The sequence below is a fragment of the Oratosquilla oratoria genome, chromosome 17, assembly GCF_046742065.1.
Source record: "Oratosquilla oratoria isolate Oo_2021 chromosome 17, ASM4674206v1, whole genome shotgun sequence".
In the NCBI taxonomy this organism is placed as follows: Eukaryota; Metazoa; Arthropoda; class Malacostraca; order Stomatopoda; family Squillidae; genus Oratosquilla; species Oratosquilla oratoria.
In genome coordinates this window covers 53,275,173-53,294,701 of record NC_134793.1, presented here as the reverse complement: position 1 = coordinate 53,294,701, position 19,529 = coordinate 53,275,173, and the positions used below count along the sequence as shown (strand labels likewise).

The 19,529-nt window shown below is 40.5% G+C and overlaps 2 protein-coding genes across 2 annotated transcripts in view; both read right to left on the bottom strand.

Moving 5' to 3' along the window:
• The window catches only part of Rab8 (RAS oncogene family member Rab8), a 64,227-nt gene extending 59,642 nt beyond the window's left edge, over window positions 1-4,585 (bottom strand). The window contains exon 1 of the mRNA XM_076201010.1: window positions 4,376-4,585. Coding sequence (XP_076057125.1) covers window positions 4,376-4,499 — 124 coding nt within the window. The 5' untranslated portion in view covers window positions 4,500-4,585. The remainder of the gene's footprint in view (window positions 1-4,375) is intronic.
• Window positions 4,586-9,033: 4,448 nt separating this feature from the next.
• LOC143034280 (uncharacterized) lies at window positions 9,034-10,146 on the bottom strand. Its single transcript, XM_076200215.1, has one exon. It carries the CDS (start codon window positions 10,144-10,146, stop codon window positions 9,034-9,036), a length of 1,113 nt encoding a protein of 370 aa, XP_076056330.1.
• Window positions 10,147-19,529: the final 9,383 nt, after the last annotated feature.

The following is a 19,529-nucleotide window of genomic DNA, read 5'->3' as shown; positions in this document are numbered from 1 at the left end:
AAATGTCGAGTTCTACAGGGAAATGTAGCCAGTTTTAGAAACTTAGATACGGCTCTCGCTGACAGTAACCTCGACTCTGAGTTAAAAGAGCAAATAATCACTCATCTAAGTGACTTGAAATCGGAATTCGTCAGATACTTCCCAGATATAGACGACAAGCGTGAAGCATGGAAATTCATCAGGAATCCATTTCAATGTGAAGTAGCTGATGTAGCTGAAGAAGTCCAAGAAGAGTTCCTAGAGTTGAAGTTCGACTCCACAGCTAAAGAAGACTTCAAAGATTGGATTTGGAGACTTTCTGGGTCAAATACCTTCATGTTTACCCTTTGACCTCACACCAGGCTCTTCGGATTCTAACAATGTTTGGATCCACATATATGTGTGAAATGGCATTTTCCACGCTCGTTTCTATCAAGACTAAGTACAGAAACCGCCTCAACGTTGAAGGCGACTTGCGTTGTGCACTCTCGAGCATTCGACCGCGTATTCTAGATCTGGTAGCTAAGAAGCAGTGCCAAATATCTCATTAATCATGTACCTATTCGAAAGTGTCAAATATCAAATTATTGCAATTTATACTTAATAAATGGACTAAAAAGACATTGCCGTTTCTATTCTATTTTTAAATTAGAGAATAATATTTACCTATATATGCAAGGGGGCGTGAAAAATATAGTAGTTCGTAGGGGGGGGCGTGGTAATGAAAAGGTTAAGAACCACTGCTCTAGACAAGCCTGCAACAATCCTTCTCCGCACCAAATCTTCAATGGGACTATGGACAGAATTTCCCTAAATCTGGAGCAAATTCAGAATAGGCTCAAGGCACTCGACTCAGACTCCAGCATGGGACCAGACGGTATACATTCCACTCTTCTCAGATCCTGTCCCATTATCGCTCTTCCATTGCTCCTACTATTTCAAAAGTCTCTCACCATGGGAAAACTACCGATGGACTGGAAAAATTCCACCATCATACCGATTTTCAAGAAGGGCTCCCGCTATACTCCACTTAACTACAGACCTATCAGCCTCACATCTGTCTGCTGCAAAACACTGGAACAATTCATCTCTGAAGCACTGTACAATTTTCTGGACTCTAATGGTATTCTTTCAAATAACCAATACAGATTCTGTCAAGGCAGAACAGTCGATGACCAACTACTACTTGTATATAATGATGCCACTGCATGGCTGGATGCTGGATACATAGTCGATGTTGTGCTCTTCGATTTTAGTAAAGTCTTCAATGTAGTCAACCACTCTATACTCATAGACAAACTGAGACTATTGGGAGTACATGGCCCATTGCTGTCATGGATCATAGATTTTTTACTTGGTCGCCCAATACAAGTCTCAGTTTCAGGGTTTACCAGCTCCTCCAGAAATGTCCTCAGTGGGGTCCCCCAGGGCTGTCTTGGGCCCCCTCTTGTTCCTAGTGTACATTAACTCCCTGCCAACATATATCCACTCAAAATGCAAATTCTTCACGAATGATATGAAGATCTACCTTAAGCTATGAAGAGACTCCAGTTCCCCTTCAGCCGAAGACATAGGAATCTGCCAGATGGACATAGATACAGTATACAGAGTTGCTGATTCCTGGGGCCTGCGCTTCAACCTGGACAAGTGTGCTGTACTACGTTGCCAAAGAGGTTCAACAGACATCAACCCAGGTCCCCAGCATCATTAAATAATGGACACCACCGCCCTCTCTATTGAGACTGCACATAAAGACTTGGGTATCACAGTTGATTGTAACTTGAAATTCCATACTCATATTTCAAAAACTGTAAAGAAGGCAACAGGTCTAGCAAATAATTTACTAAAATCAACACTGTCCTGACAAGGACTTCATGATCCCACATCAGACCACTGTTGGAGTTTGGATCCACTGTATGGAACACTGGATATCTAGGTGACCTTACGCTCCTGGAATCTACACAACGCAGGTGGACTAAACAAATAATTGGAATGGCAGAGCTTAGCTATGCAGACCGTCTGCTAATTTTAGATTTTTATTCAGTCTGTGGCAGATTAATCAAGGCAGATCTCATAAAATGTTGGAAAAATGTTCACGAGCAGTCTTCTATTTCACCCCAAGATCTTTTTTCTTTATCTCCAACAACACACAACAGGGGTCATAGATTTAAGCTAGCCAAACCCCATACATCTCAAGAGTTCAGACGTAGATTTTTTAGTGTCAGATGTATTGACCTCTGAAACTCCCTGTCTGATGATGATGTTAGCTGTGACTCAATTACATCTTTCAAAAAACACCTTTACATACAGTTGGGCCAAACACTCTTTGAATATGTTGATTAATCATTATTCAGATATTTCTTCCTAGCAGTCTACTTTCTGTGCACATGGCACACAACTCAGCCCTTTACCCTGTACTTTTCTATTCTGATGAATATTGAACAAGGGCTGGCATGCCAGCAAGATGTGGGCTATCCCTGTGTACCCAAAGCTTATCTCCCTCGAGCAGTATGCTGGTCTAGAACAGGGTGGCCAACCAGGTGAGTAACCAGGTGAGTTGACATACGAACAAAGATTGGACAAACTAAACTTATCAACTCTGGAACAAAAAAGAGAAAGAGGTGATTTGGTAACCATCTATAGAATTATGAAAGGGATAGACATCCTTGATAGGGATGACCTACTTAAATGGGACAGAAGAAATGCAAGAGGACATGAGAAGAAACTTAAGTAAGACAGTTACAGATGAGATCTGAAAAAGAGCAGCTTTCGACACAGAGTGATAGATACATGGAATAAATTGAAAGAGAAAACAGTGAGTGCTAAAACTACACATTATCTTAAGAAAGAACTGGATACGGAAAGATACAACTGCGGGTCACTATAAGCATAATTCTTCTTTCCACAAAATATAATTAGGTAAATATAACTAGATAAATACAAAAAAATAATTATATATAAACTAGACTTCTGATTAAGACAAAAAATAGCAATGAACCTATTCCCTCTCTTAGTTTATATGGTATATTAGTATAATTTATAGGACATGAACACTGATAATTATCTAAAATCACTCAAATAATCCACATGCCGATAATTTGTCACAGGACATCATACTATGAGAAGATAGATATCAAACCATATGACATCGTGTATGTCACAGCAGCAGCACCAAATGGCTGTTGATCATCAGGTCTAACCAAAACCCAACCATAGTCCCACTTAACAATAGAATTCAGCCGACCTGACCTTGACCTCTTAAGACACCTGGTCCACACAACAATACAACTATAGAGAAGCATACATCCACAGAAGGAATCATAATTGTATACATTTTTGTTTAATATTGAGTATATCACTCAACTATGTAAATACCTACTTCAGTCACATGGTAAATATATATTGAATGACAAAAATTTATGTGGTGACAAATGTCACAGCCTTTATGATCAGTTTCCTTGCTTTTTATTGCAGATCACAACTGGCTCTGGACAAGACAACTAGCTGCAATTTTACTAAAGTAAATCCATAGAACCAACAGTCTTTACTTGCTCCACTACTCATATTGCCTCCAAAGTGTGGATCACAACCTTCCACATTTTTTCTCCTCCTTACCCATAATCAATTTTGTATTCATGTGCTTACAATATAAGTTTAGTTATCTAATTTTTATCTTTATAGTTTCAAATAGAAAAATTTGCTAAAAGCTATAAACAAACATAGCTGCTTTGACTACTTGAGATGCCATCTTACTTTTGGTGGAGGCGGAGGTCAAAGAAATTAAAGTATGATAAATTTGTCTATTCTAACCTAACCTACATTTTAGTAAAGCGGTACAAGTAATACTAGAAGTCGTCAGGTCATGGCCGTTGTTGCCTCTGACCTCTGAATCAAAACAAAGATAACATCGAAATCTAACACAACTTCATTTCTTTATGGTTTTTAGCAATGTTTTCTGATATTGAATCAATATGATCAGAAAACATTGATTTCTATCAAGAAATATATCTATCACATTGACTTTAAAGTATACAAAATTTATAATTTTCTTGTGCTATATTGCGTAGGTGTGCACTTCTAAAAAATACCTTATTTTCTAAATTACTTTTTTAAAAACTTCTTTGAACTATATATGATAATATCAAATATGGGGGGGTCTGACGTTTTCGTCGCAGACATTCTACGATTAGTACCGTGCAGATGGGGAAGGGAATTGTATTTTTGGATAAAATCTCCACGATTACAGTATCTATCTGAACAAATGGCGAATTAACCATGAAATTCATCAAAATAAGATTGAAATTGAATGTTCTTAGCTAGGTCAACTTCAGATGAGCAATGGACAACCACGGCCCCTCCTCCCAAAACATATCTCCTGTTCCAAGCCACGTCTTACCTATAGTAGAAATAAACGTCGAGTTGAATGCATCTTCTGAAAACCTAAATAATACACATGTCTTTCCTACACCTGAATCTCCAATTAATAACAGCTTAAACAGGTAGTCGTATGTTTTCGCCATTGTCGGCTATTTGTTGATATGTTACCATAAGCGAATGAATCTCGTGACACTTAATGTAAGACAGCGATTCTGAACCTATACTAACCGAGACTACGTAAAGCAAAACTATTCAAATCCTTTCACAAAGGAATTAGTAAAAATCATCCCCTGGTGGGTGTTAATATCGAGATAATGACACGATAAGCATGATATACCAGAACCATTGACACAAAGAATAGCGACATTATTATATCGCTAACATTCACCTAAAACCTATTTTCTGCAGAAAAGCTAAACTATATATCTTATAATGACACGTTTCAGCTCTCTAATACCTAATTGACCCATCCCTATTGCGTATGGAATTTGACGGACTATAACATATAGATATATGCTGGGACAATGTGATAATTTGATGAAGGTGGAAAAAGAAGTCACGGCTCTAGTTCCGAGTTTTTTTTAGTTTATTCCTGACCAGTTTCGCTCTATGCTTCTTCAGAGGAATGTGACTCTGGGGTGAAGCTGGCGGCATACATAGTATGAATAGGATCGCGTTCCCTCCTTGGAGGTGGGCTCCGTTTGTTGTACATACATACATATACCAAGGCTTTTTCCCCCTTACAAGGGGAGTAGCCAAAAAGGAAAAGGCATAAAATCATTCCCACCCATTCCATCCCTGAATACACTCCACACCCCTCCACCCTCCCTCTTATCTAAGCACCTCCTGCATGACGGGTCATCCCTGCACCTTGTCCACTACCCTGGGTCAGAAGCAGTGTCGCAAGACACAGCACATACACAGCAAGGCCGATTCATTAAATCGGTGACCCCTCCCCCTCTCCGTCCCACCATGCATAAAAGGAGAAGACGGGGAGAAATCCCTTCGGGCTGAGACAAATTTTTCTCACACATACTACCTCACCCCATCCATCCACCTCATCCTAGGACGTCCCCTCATGTTCACTCCCTCCACATCTGCCTTCCATACCTCTTTTACTAGTCTTTCTTCACTCATTCTTTCCATGTGTCCAAACTATCCTAATACTCTTTCATCAACCCTATCTCCCAACTCCCTTATCACCCCTGTTCTCCTCCTCACCTCCTCATTTCTCACTCTATCTAGCCTAGTAACCCCCATCATACTTCTCAGACACCTCATCTCAAACACATTCAAACTCCTTCTCTCTTCCTCTCTTATGTTCCATGTTTCTGCCCCATACAGTGCTGTTGGCACAATCACTCCTTCATACAGTCTCCTCTTAGCATCCATTCCCGAATGTCTATTCCTCATTACACTTTTTAATCCACCAAGGCATTTACTCGCTTCTCTCAATCTACATTCTACCTCCACCTCCACTCCACCTTTTCCTGCCACATTTGCACCCAAGTATCTAAAACTATCTACTTCCTCCAGCCTCTCTCCCTTAATGCTCACTTCCAGTCTACTGCCACTTTCACCCCTTGTACATCTCATCACCTTACTTTCACCCACATTTATCTTCAGCTTTCATCTATCACATACTCTCCCAAACTCTGTCACTAACTTCCTCAATCCCTCCTCCGATCCTGCCACAAGCGCAGTGTCGTCCGCAAACAACAACTGGCTCACCTCCCACTTTTCTCCATTTTCTTTAACCATCTCCAATCCCTTTCCCACTACCCTTGCATTTACCTCTCGCACTACCCCATCCATGTATAAGTTGAACAGCCAGGGCGACATAACGCATCCCTGACAAAGTCCCACCTTTACCTTGAACCACTCACTCTCTCCATTTCTAATCCTGACACAAGCTCTACTACTCTCATAAAAACTCTTGACAGCTCCTAGAAGGATTACAAAGGATTACAAAGGCGGAGCATGCCGACAGGAGATCTTTTGGTCCATATCGAGGTCGGATGCGAAAAAAATCATAATAAGGATAAAATGATAAATAAAAACTATAATAATGTAAATAACAAATAAAATACATAAATAAATGCATAGGTATAGTTAAATAATAAACAAACAGGTAAATAGTAAATAATATCAAATTGACATATAACTAATAATAAATGAAAATCAGACAAACAAATGATAACAAAACAAAAACAAATAATATAAAATAAATTATAATCATTACAGCATCTTGCTTAGGTGTTTATCTAAATGATTCTTAAAGCTTCGAACTGAACTACATTGCACTACCTGTGCAGGAAGTTTATTCCATTCATTAACTACACGGTTGGCAAAGTTGTTTCTACCTACTTCCAAATTGAATCTATTTCCTCCTATCCCCTATATCCGCAAAACCTCCCACAGTGCCTTTCTGTCTACCCTGTCGTAAGCCTTTTCCAGATCCATAAAAGCCCCAAAAAACATCCTTCCCCTTTCCTATAGCTTTCTCACATATATCTGTCTTACCACAAAAATCTGATCTACACAACCTCTACCCGTCCTAAATCCACACTGTTCCTCACCAATTACTCCCTCTGTTCCTTTCCTAATCCTTTCAATCAAGATCCTCCCATAAGCTTTCCTAACAACACTTAACAAGCTAATCCCTCTCAAACTACTACATTCACACTTGTCCCCCTTTCCCTTGTAAAGTGGAACTATACAGGCACTCCTCCAGTCCTCCGGCACTCTACCCTCTCTCCAGCAAACATTAAATAACCTCACCAGCCAGTCCACCTTTTTTTTTTTTTTAGACATTCTGCATGGCATCCATACAGACCAGGTGCCTTACCTGCTTTCATCATCTTAACAACTGCCTTCACTTCATCTTTACTTATTTCTCCTCCATTTTCCTCACTCATCACGGTCATTTTCTTAGCATTTCCCACTGCAGCTATCTTTCCCTCCCTATCCTCCTTCACATTTAGCAACTCCCTAAAATACTCTGCCCATCTTCCCCTTACTGCCTTCTCTTCTATTATAATTTCTCCATCTGTACCTTTTATCTTTTCTTCTCTACTTGATTCGCCTCCTCTTCCTCTCTTAATTTCTTTCCAGAACATCTTTTTTTTTTATTAAAAACAATAAACGGAGCCCACCTCCAAGGAGGGAACGCGATCCTATTCTTACTATGTATACCGCCAGCTTCACCCCAGAGTCACATTCCTTTGAAGAAGCATAGAGCGAAACCGGTCAGGAATAAACAATAAAAAAAAAAAACTCGGAACTAGACCCGTGACTTCTTTTTCCACCTTCATCATATAGATACATATACATTATCAGCAATCTGCAATACAATTTATTACATATTTCATAGTGCATTAATTAAGGACGATAGAATTATGTCGCTCACTTGCCTAATTTCTGTGATTTCCTGCTTCTTCGGTAGTTTCTATTTCACTTTTCAATCCCCCGACGCACTTTCTCGCTCCTCTCACCCTAAAATCTAGCTTTACCTAAACCCATTAGCTCTCCTAATTCTGACACGTTTAAATTCGCATCTTAGAGGGCAGGATAGATAAGATGGGGAGAGGGGGGGAAGGGGGGATTTGGGGGATTAGTGTAAGGAAAGAATGAAATGGAAGGAAGTTAGAATTATGATAGGTGTGGGGCAGACCCACTTGCTCGGTTATTTCTATAGTCTCGTGGACTGTTATTTTCTCGTTCGTTCCACATAAGAATTAATTTGCGCACACAGCTAGCGCCCCATTCGCCCTCCTTTCTACACCGTGACCTTTGACCCCGTGCCGGGGGTGCCAACTTCGCATCCCTGTCTGCACCACATTCACCACACTCATACCACCGCCCCCTACCTTGATCTCAAGATCAACCTATTCTTCGTCTTCTTTGTCTCCCCCACTTCCTACTTCTTAGTCCTGGAGTCATCTCGGAGGACGTCTATCGCGCTGCGGTCGTCGGGGCATTGCTTCCCCATCCAATACCGCGTCGTGATTATCTTTCTCATTTTCTCCGTCATTCACCACACGACGAAGATCCAGGATATGTCGTGGCTCTCCCTTAACAGAAATGTTGTTCCACGAATTTACCTCCATTACGATAGCCCTCGTCCACCGTGACGTGCACTTATCATCCTTTGGCCTCACCCATACCTCCTCCCCCACCTGTACTGAGGCAGCGCCTTCTTCAGTATTGGCCGGTAGCACTGGCCATACCATGGGATGTCGCCAATCATATTTAAATAAGGTTCTCTGTGGAACCGAGTCATCGACTTGCCCTGACCTAGGGGACATATTATACCAGAAAACTGCCTCCATGGGTGGTATTAGTGCCCTATCGGCTATGGACTTAATCGAGCAATGGTGTCGTTCTACTATTCCATTTTGCTCGGCCGGTAAGCAGCCCTAAAGAAACGTCTCGTGCTCCACTTGTCCAGCATTTCTTTCAGCGCTCCTGACCGAAACGCGGACTTCATCCACTGGACCCCGTTCCAGAAATATCTTATTCATCACTCGTGCAATTTCCTCTCCCGACTCCGTCTTCAGCTCCCGCCAGACGGTGAAGCGTCATGGGCCGCAGTCAACAATCAACAAGTACATGCCCCGCCGATAGTGGGTTACGTCGACCACCAACCTTCTCCAGTTAGTTCTCTTCAACTCTGAGTTACCTCGTTGTGTGCGGTCTAGGGGCGGGATCAATTGATTGGCATCGGACACACGCTCTCACCGCCCGCAAGACTTCTTCCCTAGTTATATTCGGGTAAACTTTCCTTGCTAAGAACAATAACCTATCAACACCAAGGTGATAAGTTCCATGCAACTCTTTCGCGCATAGGGACCCTGCGGTGCACACTTCAACCTTCTCTTCGTCCTGTTCTTCTGGCACTCTCAGCCAACTTTTCTTCACTCTGGTTAGCGCATCCGCTTTGTTCACTCCCGACGGCACTTGGGTTACGATCACCTTTACGCTGAACTCGTCTATTAATTCCCCCAGGATACCAAGACGCCGTTTCACAATGACCTCTGCTGCCCCTACCATGCGTATTCTCCTCTCAGCCGTCAGCATTGAGTTCATCCATTCCGCTACCGTGGCTGAGTCTGTCCTGATTTCGATCTCGTGTAACCCCCATTTCAGCGCCAAATTGACTCCTTTTACAACCGCATTCAACTCCGATACGTTAATGTGATGGTAGTCATCCTTTTTGCGCTGCCACGTCCCACCTTCGACTACCGCACCTATCTCCAAGACTACGCTGATTGCTATGCTGCTAGCATAACACCATATTACACCTATGCCCTGTTGTGGTGCACTCCACAATCCTCTCACTGGATCATTGTGTCTTACCCTTCGTACGACGTCATGTATCATCGTGAGCGTCCCCTCATCAATCTTGTCTCCACAATCCTTCGACCCTGACCGCCTCTTTATATAACTGCACGCTACACGGAGCCAACCGGCAATCGGGTAGTGACCAACCAATTTGCCACACAGCGAAAAGATCTCTCGTCTGCTCATCTCGTCCGTTACATTCGGGATCTCGTTGCCTCTCTTGAACAGCAGGTTTCCACTCCCGTCTCTCTCTAGTCGCAGTCCCAACATCGTTCCTCCTTCCATCGGTTCCGGCTCCTTCGAGACCAATCCAAACCGAGCTAAGTGTTCCACTACGTCCGATGCCGGTACAGCAGTATCATCTATCAATATGTCATCGAGGTAGGAGTCCGTGCCTTTCTTCATTGCTTCAGTCTTCTCCAATACTGTCGTCAGGATCCTCGTCATTATCCTCGGAGCTGAGCACAGCCCAAATCCCAGTCTGGTCAAGCAATAAGTTTTACCTTTATATTTTAACTTGGTATTCCCATAGCTTCTTCGCCATGTGAATTTGTAGGTAAGCCGGCCGTAGATCTAAAATCGTGGGTGCCTCCTCTTATTTGGCGCCATTTGAGTAGGATCTCGTTATATACGTCTATAAAATCATCGCCAGTATGACATCTCACGAACTGGCTCAGCTCTCGGAAATCCAACACTGGTCGCATTTTGTTCTTGGTTGGCTGCACCGCTCTCATCATAAGCAAGATTCCATCCTCCATCGACTCCTCCCAGGGATTCAAAATTCCCTCATCAATCCACCTCTCTACTTTGATGTCAAAGTCATCCCTCACCCCTTCTCCGAGAGTTTGTTCGTAGCAGTCGACTTTGTTCTTCAATAGAGGTGACCCTTTCTTCAGGTAGTACTCTACCTCCCACTTCTGGCCATCAAATTTCGCCAGGAAGTCTTTGTCCTCAATTGTACAAAGCGCCGCCTTCTCATCAAAGTCGAGCTTCGCGTCGATACTACCCTTCATGACCCTCATTGTCATTCCTACGTCTATTTCCGGCCTCAGAGGGCTCTTCCCTCTCCTTTCCGTACTCGAGTCACGTATCGCTCCAATCCTCACTTGTTCGGCGACAGACGTGACTTCTCCAAGTTGTGCAATGGGACCTTTCGCAGTGAGCAAATTGATACCAGACACCGCCAGATTTTGTAATTCTTGCCGGAAAATAAATACTTTTTTGGGCAAGTTTTATAAGCTTACAGAGGTGTATCGTTGTACATTATTGTGTCTGAAATTTAAGTAAATTAATTTCATGATTGCAAACGGCATATAGCATTGTTTGAGCCTCTATTTCTAATTACAGATGATATTGGTATAACAGCCTATAATTGTATCAAGCCAAGCAATTTGTCATTTTCTACCGACTTCAATGGACGTATACTGATATACAATTTCATTTGAATGCACCAAGCAATAGGCAAATCCATGTAATGTATCGAAAATATAATTTTGCATCGAAGACTTAATTTTTTCGGTACGATAAACTTTGTCTTTCTCTTATTTTTTCTTGAATCTGACGTGCAGTTGTCCACGGCACACGTAAAATTAGTCATATTTGTTTGAAAATAGCTCCCAGCAGATCTAAGAGGCTATTCTTTACAAAAATGTCGTTAACTTCGTACGTCCGCCACCTCTGTTGTTATTTTTTATCTCACTGATTAATTATCTTCATATACAGGACCTGGCAGTGATATCCATTATTTTTCAACACTCTCAGATAAAATGCACAAACCGAAATCAACATCCTCTTATTTTTACTGCTCATAGTTACTTCAGTAAAAATAATTACCTATTTTTAGTTTTACCTTATAATTAAATTAACAAAGCCTTATCACACACCAGTAAATAAAAATTATAACATTAAGAGTCATGTTTTTAATTTTAAATACATTTATGCAGCAATTTATGGCGTATATTTTTTTAAATATCGATTTCCAAATTAGCTAAGTCACCCCTTTGCCTCGTGAAATCCGAGACAATTGAAAATTCTAGCTCTAATAGGAATCTACGAGCCAGACTGCGAAAGGTCCCATTGCATCCACTCTCAGCAGCACGTCAGTTCCCTCTATGACCGTTCTAATAATACGCACTCTTAGTCGTATCGGAATACCCTCCACCGTCATTTCAACTCCCTGGTCGCCCTCACACTTTGTCTCCCTTCCATCAGCTGTCACTAGGGCTATATCTCCCTGTCTGAATTCTTTAATCAAGTCGGCCGTTACAATCGTGGTTGAACAGCCGGAATCTACTAGAGCTCTTGCACGTCTTCCACTTAACCAGACATCTACAATCGGCATGCAGTTGGAGAGCGTTCTTACATTTCTTGGGCGGCCGCAACCCAATTTTACCCACCTTGTTTACTTTTAAAAAGGCGCAAGCATTAAATCATTAACCAGTCCAAGTGAAGGTCTTGGCGTGATTTTATTTCGACAATTAACATGTACACCCCTCTAACACAGATTTGGTCAGCCGTCCGAAGAACTGACGGCAAACATGCACCTACCATAAAGATTTTGACGATAGGAACCATATTTATAGATAAGCCCACCGACATCACAAATACAATAGCAGATACATTTGCACAAACAAACAATACAGATAACTATTCGCCAACATTCGTACAGCATAAACAAAGACTGGAAGCAGAGCCACTGGTCTTCCGAACACGTACACACCACGAATTCAATACTCCCTTCCAACTACACTCGTGTAGAGGGATCTCTGCTGGCCCGGATGAGATTAGGTATGAGATGCTGCAACATCTAAACTCACTCAATAAATTACTGGAACTGTACAACGAAATTTGGATTAATCATGGCTTCCCAGTCATACCTATTCTATTCTCAAAAAAGGGAAAGGACCCAAAGAGTACTTCCTCTTATCGCCCTATAGCGCTTACCAACTGCTTTTGCAAAGTATTAGAACGTATTGTCAATGACAGATTAAAATTTCCTCCTCGAATCTCAAGATTTAATAGTTCATGCCCAATGTGGTTTCAGGAAAAATCGAAGTAGTCTCGACCATTTGGTCAACTTAGAACATGATATCCTTTCAAGTTTCGAGAAGAAATATTTCCTTGTAGCTTGCTTCTTAGATTTAGAAAAAGCCTACGACATGGTATGGCGACGTGGTATCCTCGAAAAACTCTATGCACTCGACCTTAGAGGGAATCTCCCTATTTTCATTCAAAACTTTTTACTAGAGCAAACATTCTCCGTCAAATTTTAAGTTGCTTTTCATCAGTACACATACAAGAAAATGGCGTACCACAGGGAAGTGTGTTGAGCCTCACATTATCTATATTGCTTATTAACGATATTCTACCTGTTCCACCTCGGAACCTTAAATACTCAATATACGCTGACGACGTCGGAATCTGGCATTCCTCATCGAACGCTAGTTTTTCTGGCTCTCGCGTAAAACTTGTCCTGAACTCGCTCCACGAATGGTCCGACGAATGGGGATTTAAGTTTTCGGAAGTAGAGTCAACAATGGCTGTATTTTCACGCAGAGCCCAAGCAGAAATCGATCTGTAATTACATGGAAATTACATTCCAATATAAAATTCATAAAATTCAACCTTTTTCCTTGGCCTGAAACTGGACTCCAGACTAAACTGGAAGGCCCATGTTAAGTACCTTGTCGATACGTGCAACAAGAGACTTAATTTGCTACGCAAACTAAAGGGCACAAATTAGGGAAAAGATAGGAAATCCTTGCTAATGATTTATGAGTCCCTAATTAGATCTAAATTAGACTATGGGTGTCAGATATATGGTTCGGCAACAACAACCACGTTACAACCCTTGAACATCATCCAAAACAAAAGCCTGCAACTTGCACTTGGGGCATTACGCAGCACAAGAATCGAAAGGCTGGAAGTTGAAGCCAATGTTCCTCCCTCCACCACAGACACGAACTTCTTACACTCCGCTACGTCGCCAAAGTGCTTCGTATCCCACGACATTCCTGCAAGCGGGCGGCGCGGCGTCCCAATACCGAGCACTTTACCAATTCCAGCCTTAATCCCTTTTCCATGAGCAGTAATCAGTGCCACTGTGGTCTATTGAAAAAATGAAGATGTTCCACATACCACCGTGGGAAAATATCACCCTGAACGTCGACATCAATGAAAACCTCCACAAGAAATCGTGCTCGGTGGAAGAACTTAGACAGAAGACCCTACAAGTCATCAATGGGTACACTGGCCACAGGGCACTGTATACGGATGGTTCCAAGTGTGGCCGTAAGACAGTGACAGGGTTATATAACTCCACAACCCGGATGATGTTCAAATTGCCGGACCATACGAATATTTATATTGTCGAACTGTTTGGAATATCCAAAGCGATAGAAAAGGTTCAATCTGACACACTTAGTAACTTTGTTATTTTCTCAGATTCTTTGAGTGCATTACAGTCAATTAAGTCAGGTTACCAAATGGGGAATTCTCTCCTGGGCAAAATCATTAGCGCACTTTCGACGACCAAGTCCATTACTCTCTCTTGGGTTCCCAGCCACATTGGGATCTCCGGGAACGAGAAAGCGGACACGCTGGCCAAATCTGCGTTAGAAAATGACTCTATTATAGATATACCCATAGACATAGGCACTTTCAATTCAATTTTAAGAAAACAATTACACGCCCACTGGCAACACCAATGGGACAATCTCCACATCACAAATAAACAAAATGAGCACATAACAGATTAACAGACTGGTCAACATCATACAGAAGCAATAGACGGGAGGAAATAGCTATAGCAAGGCTACAGATGAATTCCACCTACATCACCCACCTAGATCCTTATATCCCTGGCGTATTTCCTCCCCAGTGCAACATCTGCAACACTGCACTATCTATAAGATACATACTCATACACTGCACGAAATATAACACACAGTGCCAGGCGCTTTTACATCATTGCAGACGGGTCTAGGACAAAACCCCAATGGACAAAACCCCAACGGATAAAAACCCAACCGACAAAACCCAGTCGGTCAAAACCCCAAAAACAAAAAGAAAAGAAAACTAAAATACCGTAATTACAAAACATGTTTTATTGTTTTATAAATATTTACATGTAGCACAAATATGTTCACAGCAGTTGTTTTGTGACATACATTTTCTTCTGTATCGTTCTCTATACTTTAATAGAGCCTGATGTTGTACCCAAGGCCTCTCATTGTTTCTTCTAGTGTCTTCCGACCGCTGTCTAACAGTAAGTACGATTACAAGTTATTTGGAAATTCGTTTACAAAAGTGGATAGTGAAAAAGATCTCGGCGTAATTATCAGTAACGACCTCAAATCATCCAAGCAGTGTATTTCAGCCTCTGAGAAAGCAAATAAGATTCTGGGACTGATTGCGCGATCTTTTGATTTCAAAAGTCCATCACTCATTAACAAGCTATATAAATCGTTAGTTCGTCCACATTTGGAATATGCTGTTTCCGTATGGTCACCGAATCTCATTAAAGACATTGACAGACTGGAAAAAGTACAACGGCGAGCCACAAAACTGATTCCAAGTATCAAAAATAAATCATACGAAAATCGACTAAAACATATGAATCTGTTTTCCCTAATAAAACGTAGACGCAGGTCTTTAAGATTCTACAGGGAATTGACAAAATAAAAAATGTCAAAATTTTCACATTGAATGAGAATCAGACAAGAAACAATGGTCTCAAACTGTCCGGAAATAGATTCAATTTGGAAGTAGGTAGAAACAACTTTGCCAACCGTGTAGTTAATGAATGGAATAAACTTCCTTCACAGGTAGTGCAATGTAGTTCAGTTCGAAGCTTTAAGAATCATTTAGATAAACACCTAAGCAAGATGCTGTAATGATTATAATTTATTTTATATTATTTGTTTTTATTTTGTTATCATTTGTCTGTTTGATTTTCATTTATTATTAGTTATATGTCAATTTATTATTATTTACTATTTACCTGTTTGTTTATTATTTAACTATACCTATGCATTTATTTATGTATTTTATTTGTTATTTACATTATTATAGTTTTTATTTATTATTTTATTATTATTATTATTATTATTTTTCGCATCCGACCTAGATATGGACCAAAAGGTCTCCTGTCGGCATGCTCCGCCTTTGTAATCCTTTGTAAAGTCTACACAAAGATTGCGTAGTCTCTCTTGCAGGCCTTTTGTGGTCTGCCACATTTGCTTCTTCAGTCTCTGTCTAACTGCATCATTTGTCAGATGTGTAGAAACGATGCACGCATCCTTCCGCAGACTCTCGATTGCAGCCCATATGGTTGGATGGGAGTATCCAACTAACTGTTTGAATGCGCGATTCCAACTTTCACATAAATTGTTTGTGCGGTCTTCATTTTCTATGGTAGCTCTGTGAACATTCCACTTCTCTGGGGGTCTAACTGACCAAGAGCCTGTCTTCCCCCAGCACTTATTCCATTCATGTGGTCAATCAGAAACTGACTAGTACTTGCCCTGTTGGTTGCTGAATTGGCCAGGATGGTCTGCCGGATACAAGCAGCTTCTGCATCAAAATCACTAGGTGGATGGCAAAGATCAGTTGATGAAATCATTGTTTTGGTTTCCAAGTCAGTGGTGGCTTTTCTTTGGCATGACTCCGATGTTCTTTTAGAACATTCTCATCGTATAGTCTTGGAGCTGGTAGCCTTCTTGGTATACATATGGCCAAAGTAGCATAACTTTTGTCCACCCTTGTTGTTACGTATGATCTCCATGATGATCTAGTGACACAGCAACATTTGATCGCTGCTTTATAGGCAAACACTATGAGCTCACAGGGGAGCTCACAGGGGAAAGTCTTACCTGTTTTTTTTTTTTTCGCTTCTCTTATTATGGAAGTTTTTGGCTGATTTTATGTCCATTGGGGTTTTGTCCGTACTCCACTGCAGACTCAGCAACATTCAGCTAAACGTGACAAATCTCTTGGCCAATGACTGTTTCCTTACTGACAAAGTAGTGTTTTATTTGTGCACAACAGGACTGTTGTGGAAACTGTAATGGTAAATCAAACCGGATCGCAGGTTTACACCAGGCTTAATGAACCCCTTATGGGTCGATAGCCTTAAGATAAAAAAAAAAAAAAAAAAAAAAACGTGACGGCCGGTCTGGTTTTGAACAGCGCCGCTGTGGCTTATAGGTAATCTTTTAGGATTAGAATTTATTTGGAGATCAGGGGAGGACGCGGGTGGGCACGATTTTTTCTTCTTATATTGGATATACGGGTTTTGGGGGGTGGTCGTTGAAATGTAGGTTTGCCATGAATTTCGGCGTGCTCGGCGCATTATACGGCGAGCTTGTGCTCTTGATTTATTTGACCACTGGGTATATATTCCGACATGGGACCAAATATCGTGATGTAAATTATATTATCTCTCTTTTGGGTATTTACTTACTTCTAAGTACCTATAATGTTTCCTTTTCAATTTAATCGTCTGATCATACACGGGTAGATGGTGCAGTTCGCTATCGATCGCTGATTCAGCTATCCGAGTTCGAGCCTCGCCCAGAGCTGACAATTTCAGCATCGCTGCACTGTGAGCTGGCAAGGTCTGTATGTATAGTATTTACCTAATTTACCTAATTATACTATACAGAAGAGTAGCAACGCTCGTTGAGTCCCGTCTCCCATTCTCTAATTTTCAAACATACATAGATTCATTCATTTACGGTTCCAACTTAATCTTTATCGTTGATTTCCAATTATTATATTTAGATTTGAACTCAGGTATTGTTTGAGCTTGGGCTATATCACCATCTAAGCTATTCTACATATTTATACATCTATATGGAAAACTGTATTTCTTCACATCCTTTCAACATCTGGTCTTTCTTAATTTACTTCCATGACCTCTTAAAGCCCTCCTATCTTTAATCAGGAGATCTCTTTTATCAGTGCAATCTATCCCCATTAGTGACCTGAACACTGTAATGATGTCACCTCTTTCTCTTTGATCTTTCAAAGCTGGTAGACCCAGTACTTTTAGTCTTTCCTGGGAACCAGTTTGGTCGTAGCACTTTGTATTTTCTCAATATTGTGTATTTACCTAGTTGTATCTTACGGGAAGGAGGAGTTATGCTCGTGGTGTCCCATCTTTGTATCTCGCAGTGCCTAGTTTGCTCTTAAATTCGTGTATAGTTTTTGCCCATACTATTGTTTTATCCAGTTTTTTCCAAATATCCACCACTTTGTGTGGAAAACTTTTTTCATGTCTCTTCTTTAACTATCCTTTTGAGTTTCTTATAATGTCCTCTTGTATTTCTTTTATCCCAATTTAATAAGTCATCTCTATCAAGGACTTCTGTGCCTTTCATGGTTCTGTAAATGGTCATCAGGTCGCCTCTTTCTCTTCTTTGTTCCAATGTCGGTAATTTTAATTTAGCCAGTCTCTCCTCATATGACAGGTCTGAAAATATTGGGGCCATTTTCGTGGCTGTTCTCTGGATTCATTCAATTTTCTTAATATTCTCTTTGGTACTGGGTGACCATAGTGTCGGTTCTATTTAGTGTGACTAGTACTTTTTAACAATTTCTTCGTCTAATTAGGTAAAAGCCACCTTTATCGATCTTAGCAAGTTGTAAGATTCTCCGTCAATTTTGTTCATCTGTTTATCAAGGAACATGTCATTTAAGATAATTACTCCCAGGTCTTTTTCAGATCCCACTTTACTTCCTTTGTTCCAATTTTATATTGTCCTGATTATATATATATATATATATATATATATATATATATATATATATATATATATATATATATATATATATATATATATATATTTATATATCTATTTTTTTTTTTTTTTTTTTTTTCTTTTTTTTTTACTTTTTCCGAACTTCATTATGCTACATTTCTTTATGATGAAGTCTACTTCCCACTTTTGGCTCCATTTCCAGACCTTGTTTAGGTCCCTCTGTAGGGATTCACAATCCGTTTCAGTATTAGCTTTCCTCAGTAATTTAGCATCATCTGCAAAGAAGCTCATGTAACAATCCACATCTTCATCCATGCTATTCACATAAATAGCGAACATTATTGGTGTGTGCGTTTGTGTGTGTGTGTATTTACCTAGTTGTATTTACCTAGTTGTATTTTGCGGGAAGGGAAGCTATGCTCGTGTTGTCCCGCCATTGTATCTCTCAGTGTCTAGTTTGCTTTTAAACTCCTGAATGGTTTTTGCGCTTACTATTTCATTATCCAGTTTGTTCCAAGTGTCTAAAACTCTGTGGAAAACTGTGTGTGTGTGTGTGTTTGTATGTAAAGTCACAAAATTACCTATGGATCGAGCCATATTTGAACTCTCATTCGGGAGGGTAATAAATGTTAATCACGAGAACTAGAGGGTGCAGAGGTCGGGCCCTCGGGCGGAATGTTACAGTGAAGGGTATGGCTGAGTGTGGGTGGCAGTCGGAATGTGCATGATTAAACTAAATTGTAGACAAACGACCTACACCACTACTTGGGCCTTGGGATGGGATACAGTGCAGGAGCATGCAGACATATCTTTGGGTTAAGGACGAGGTCGAATCCAGAGAGTTAAATAAATGTATGCGCGAATAATGAATAAATAGATTAAACAAATTAATGGAAAATTACAAGATAGATAAAGGATTACAAAGGATTACAAAGGAGGAACATGCCGACAGACCTTTTGGTCCATAACTAGGTTGGCTGCGAAAAAATATAATAATGATAAATATATAAATAAATAAATTAAAATAATGATAATAATATAAATGGTAATGAAATAAGAATAGGTAAA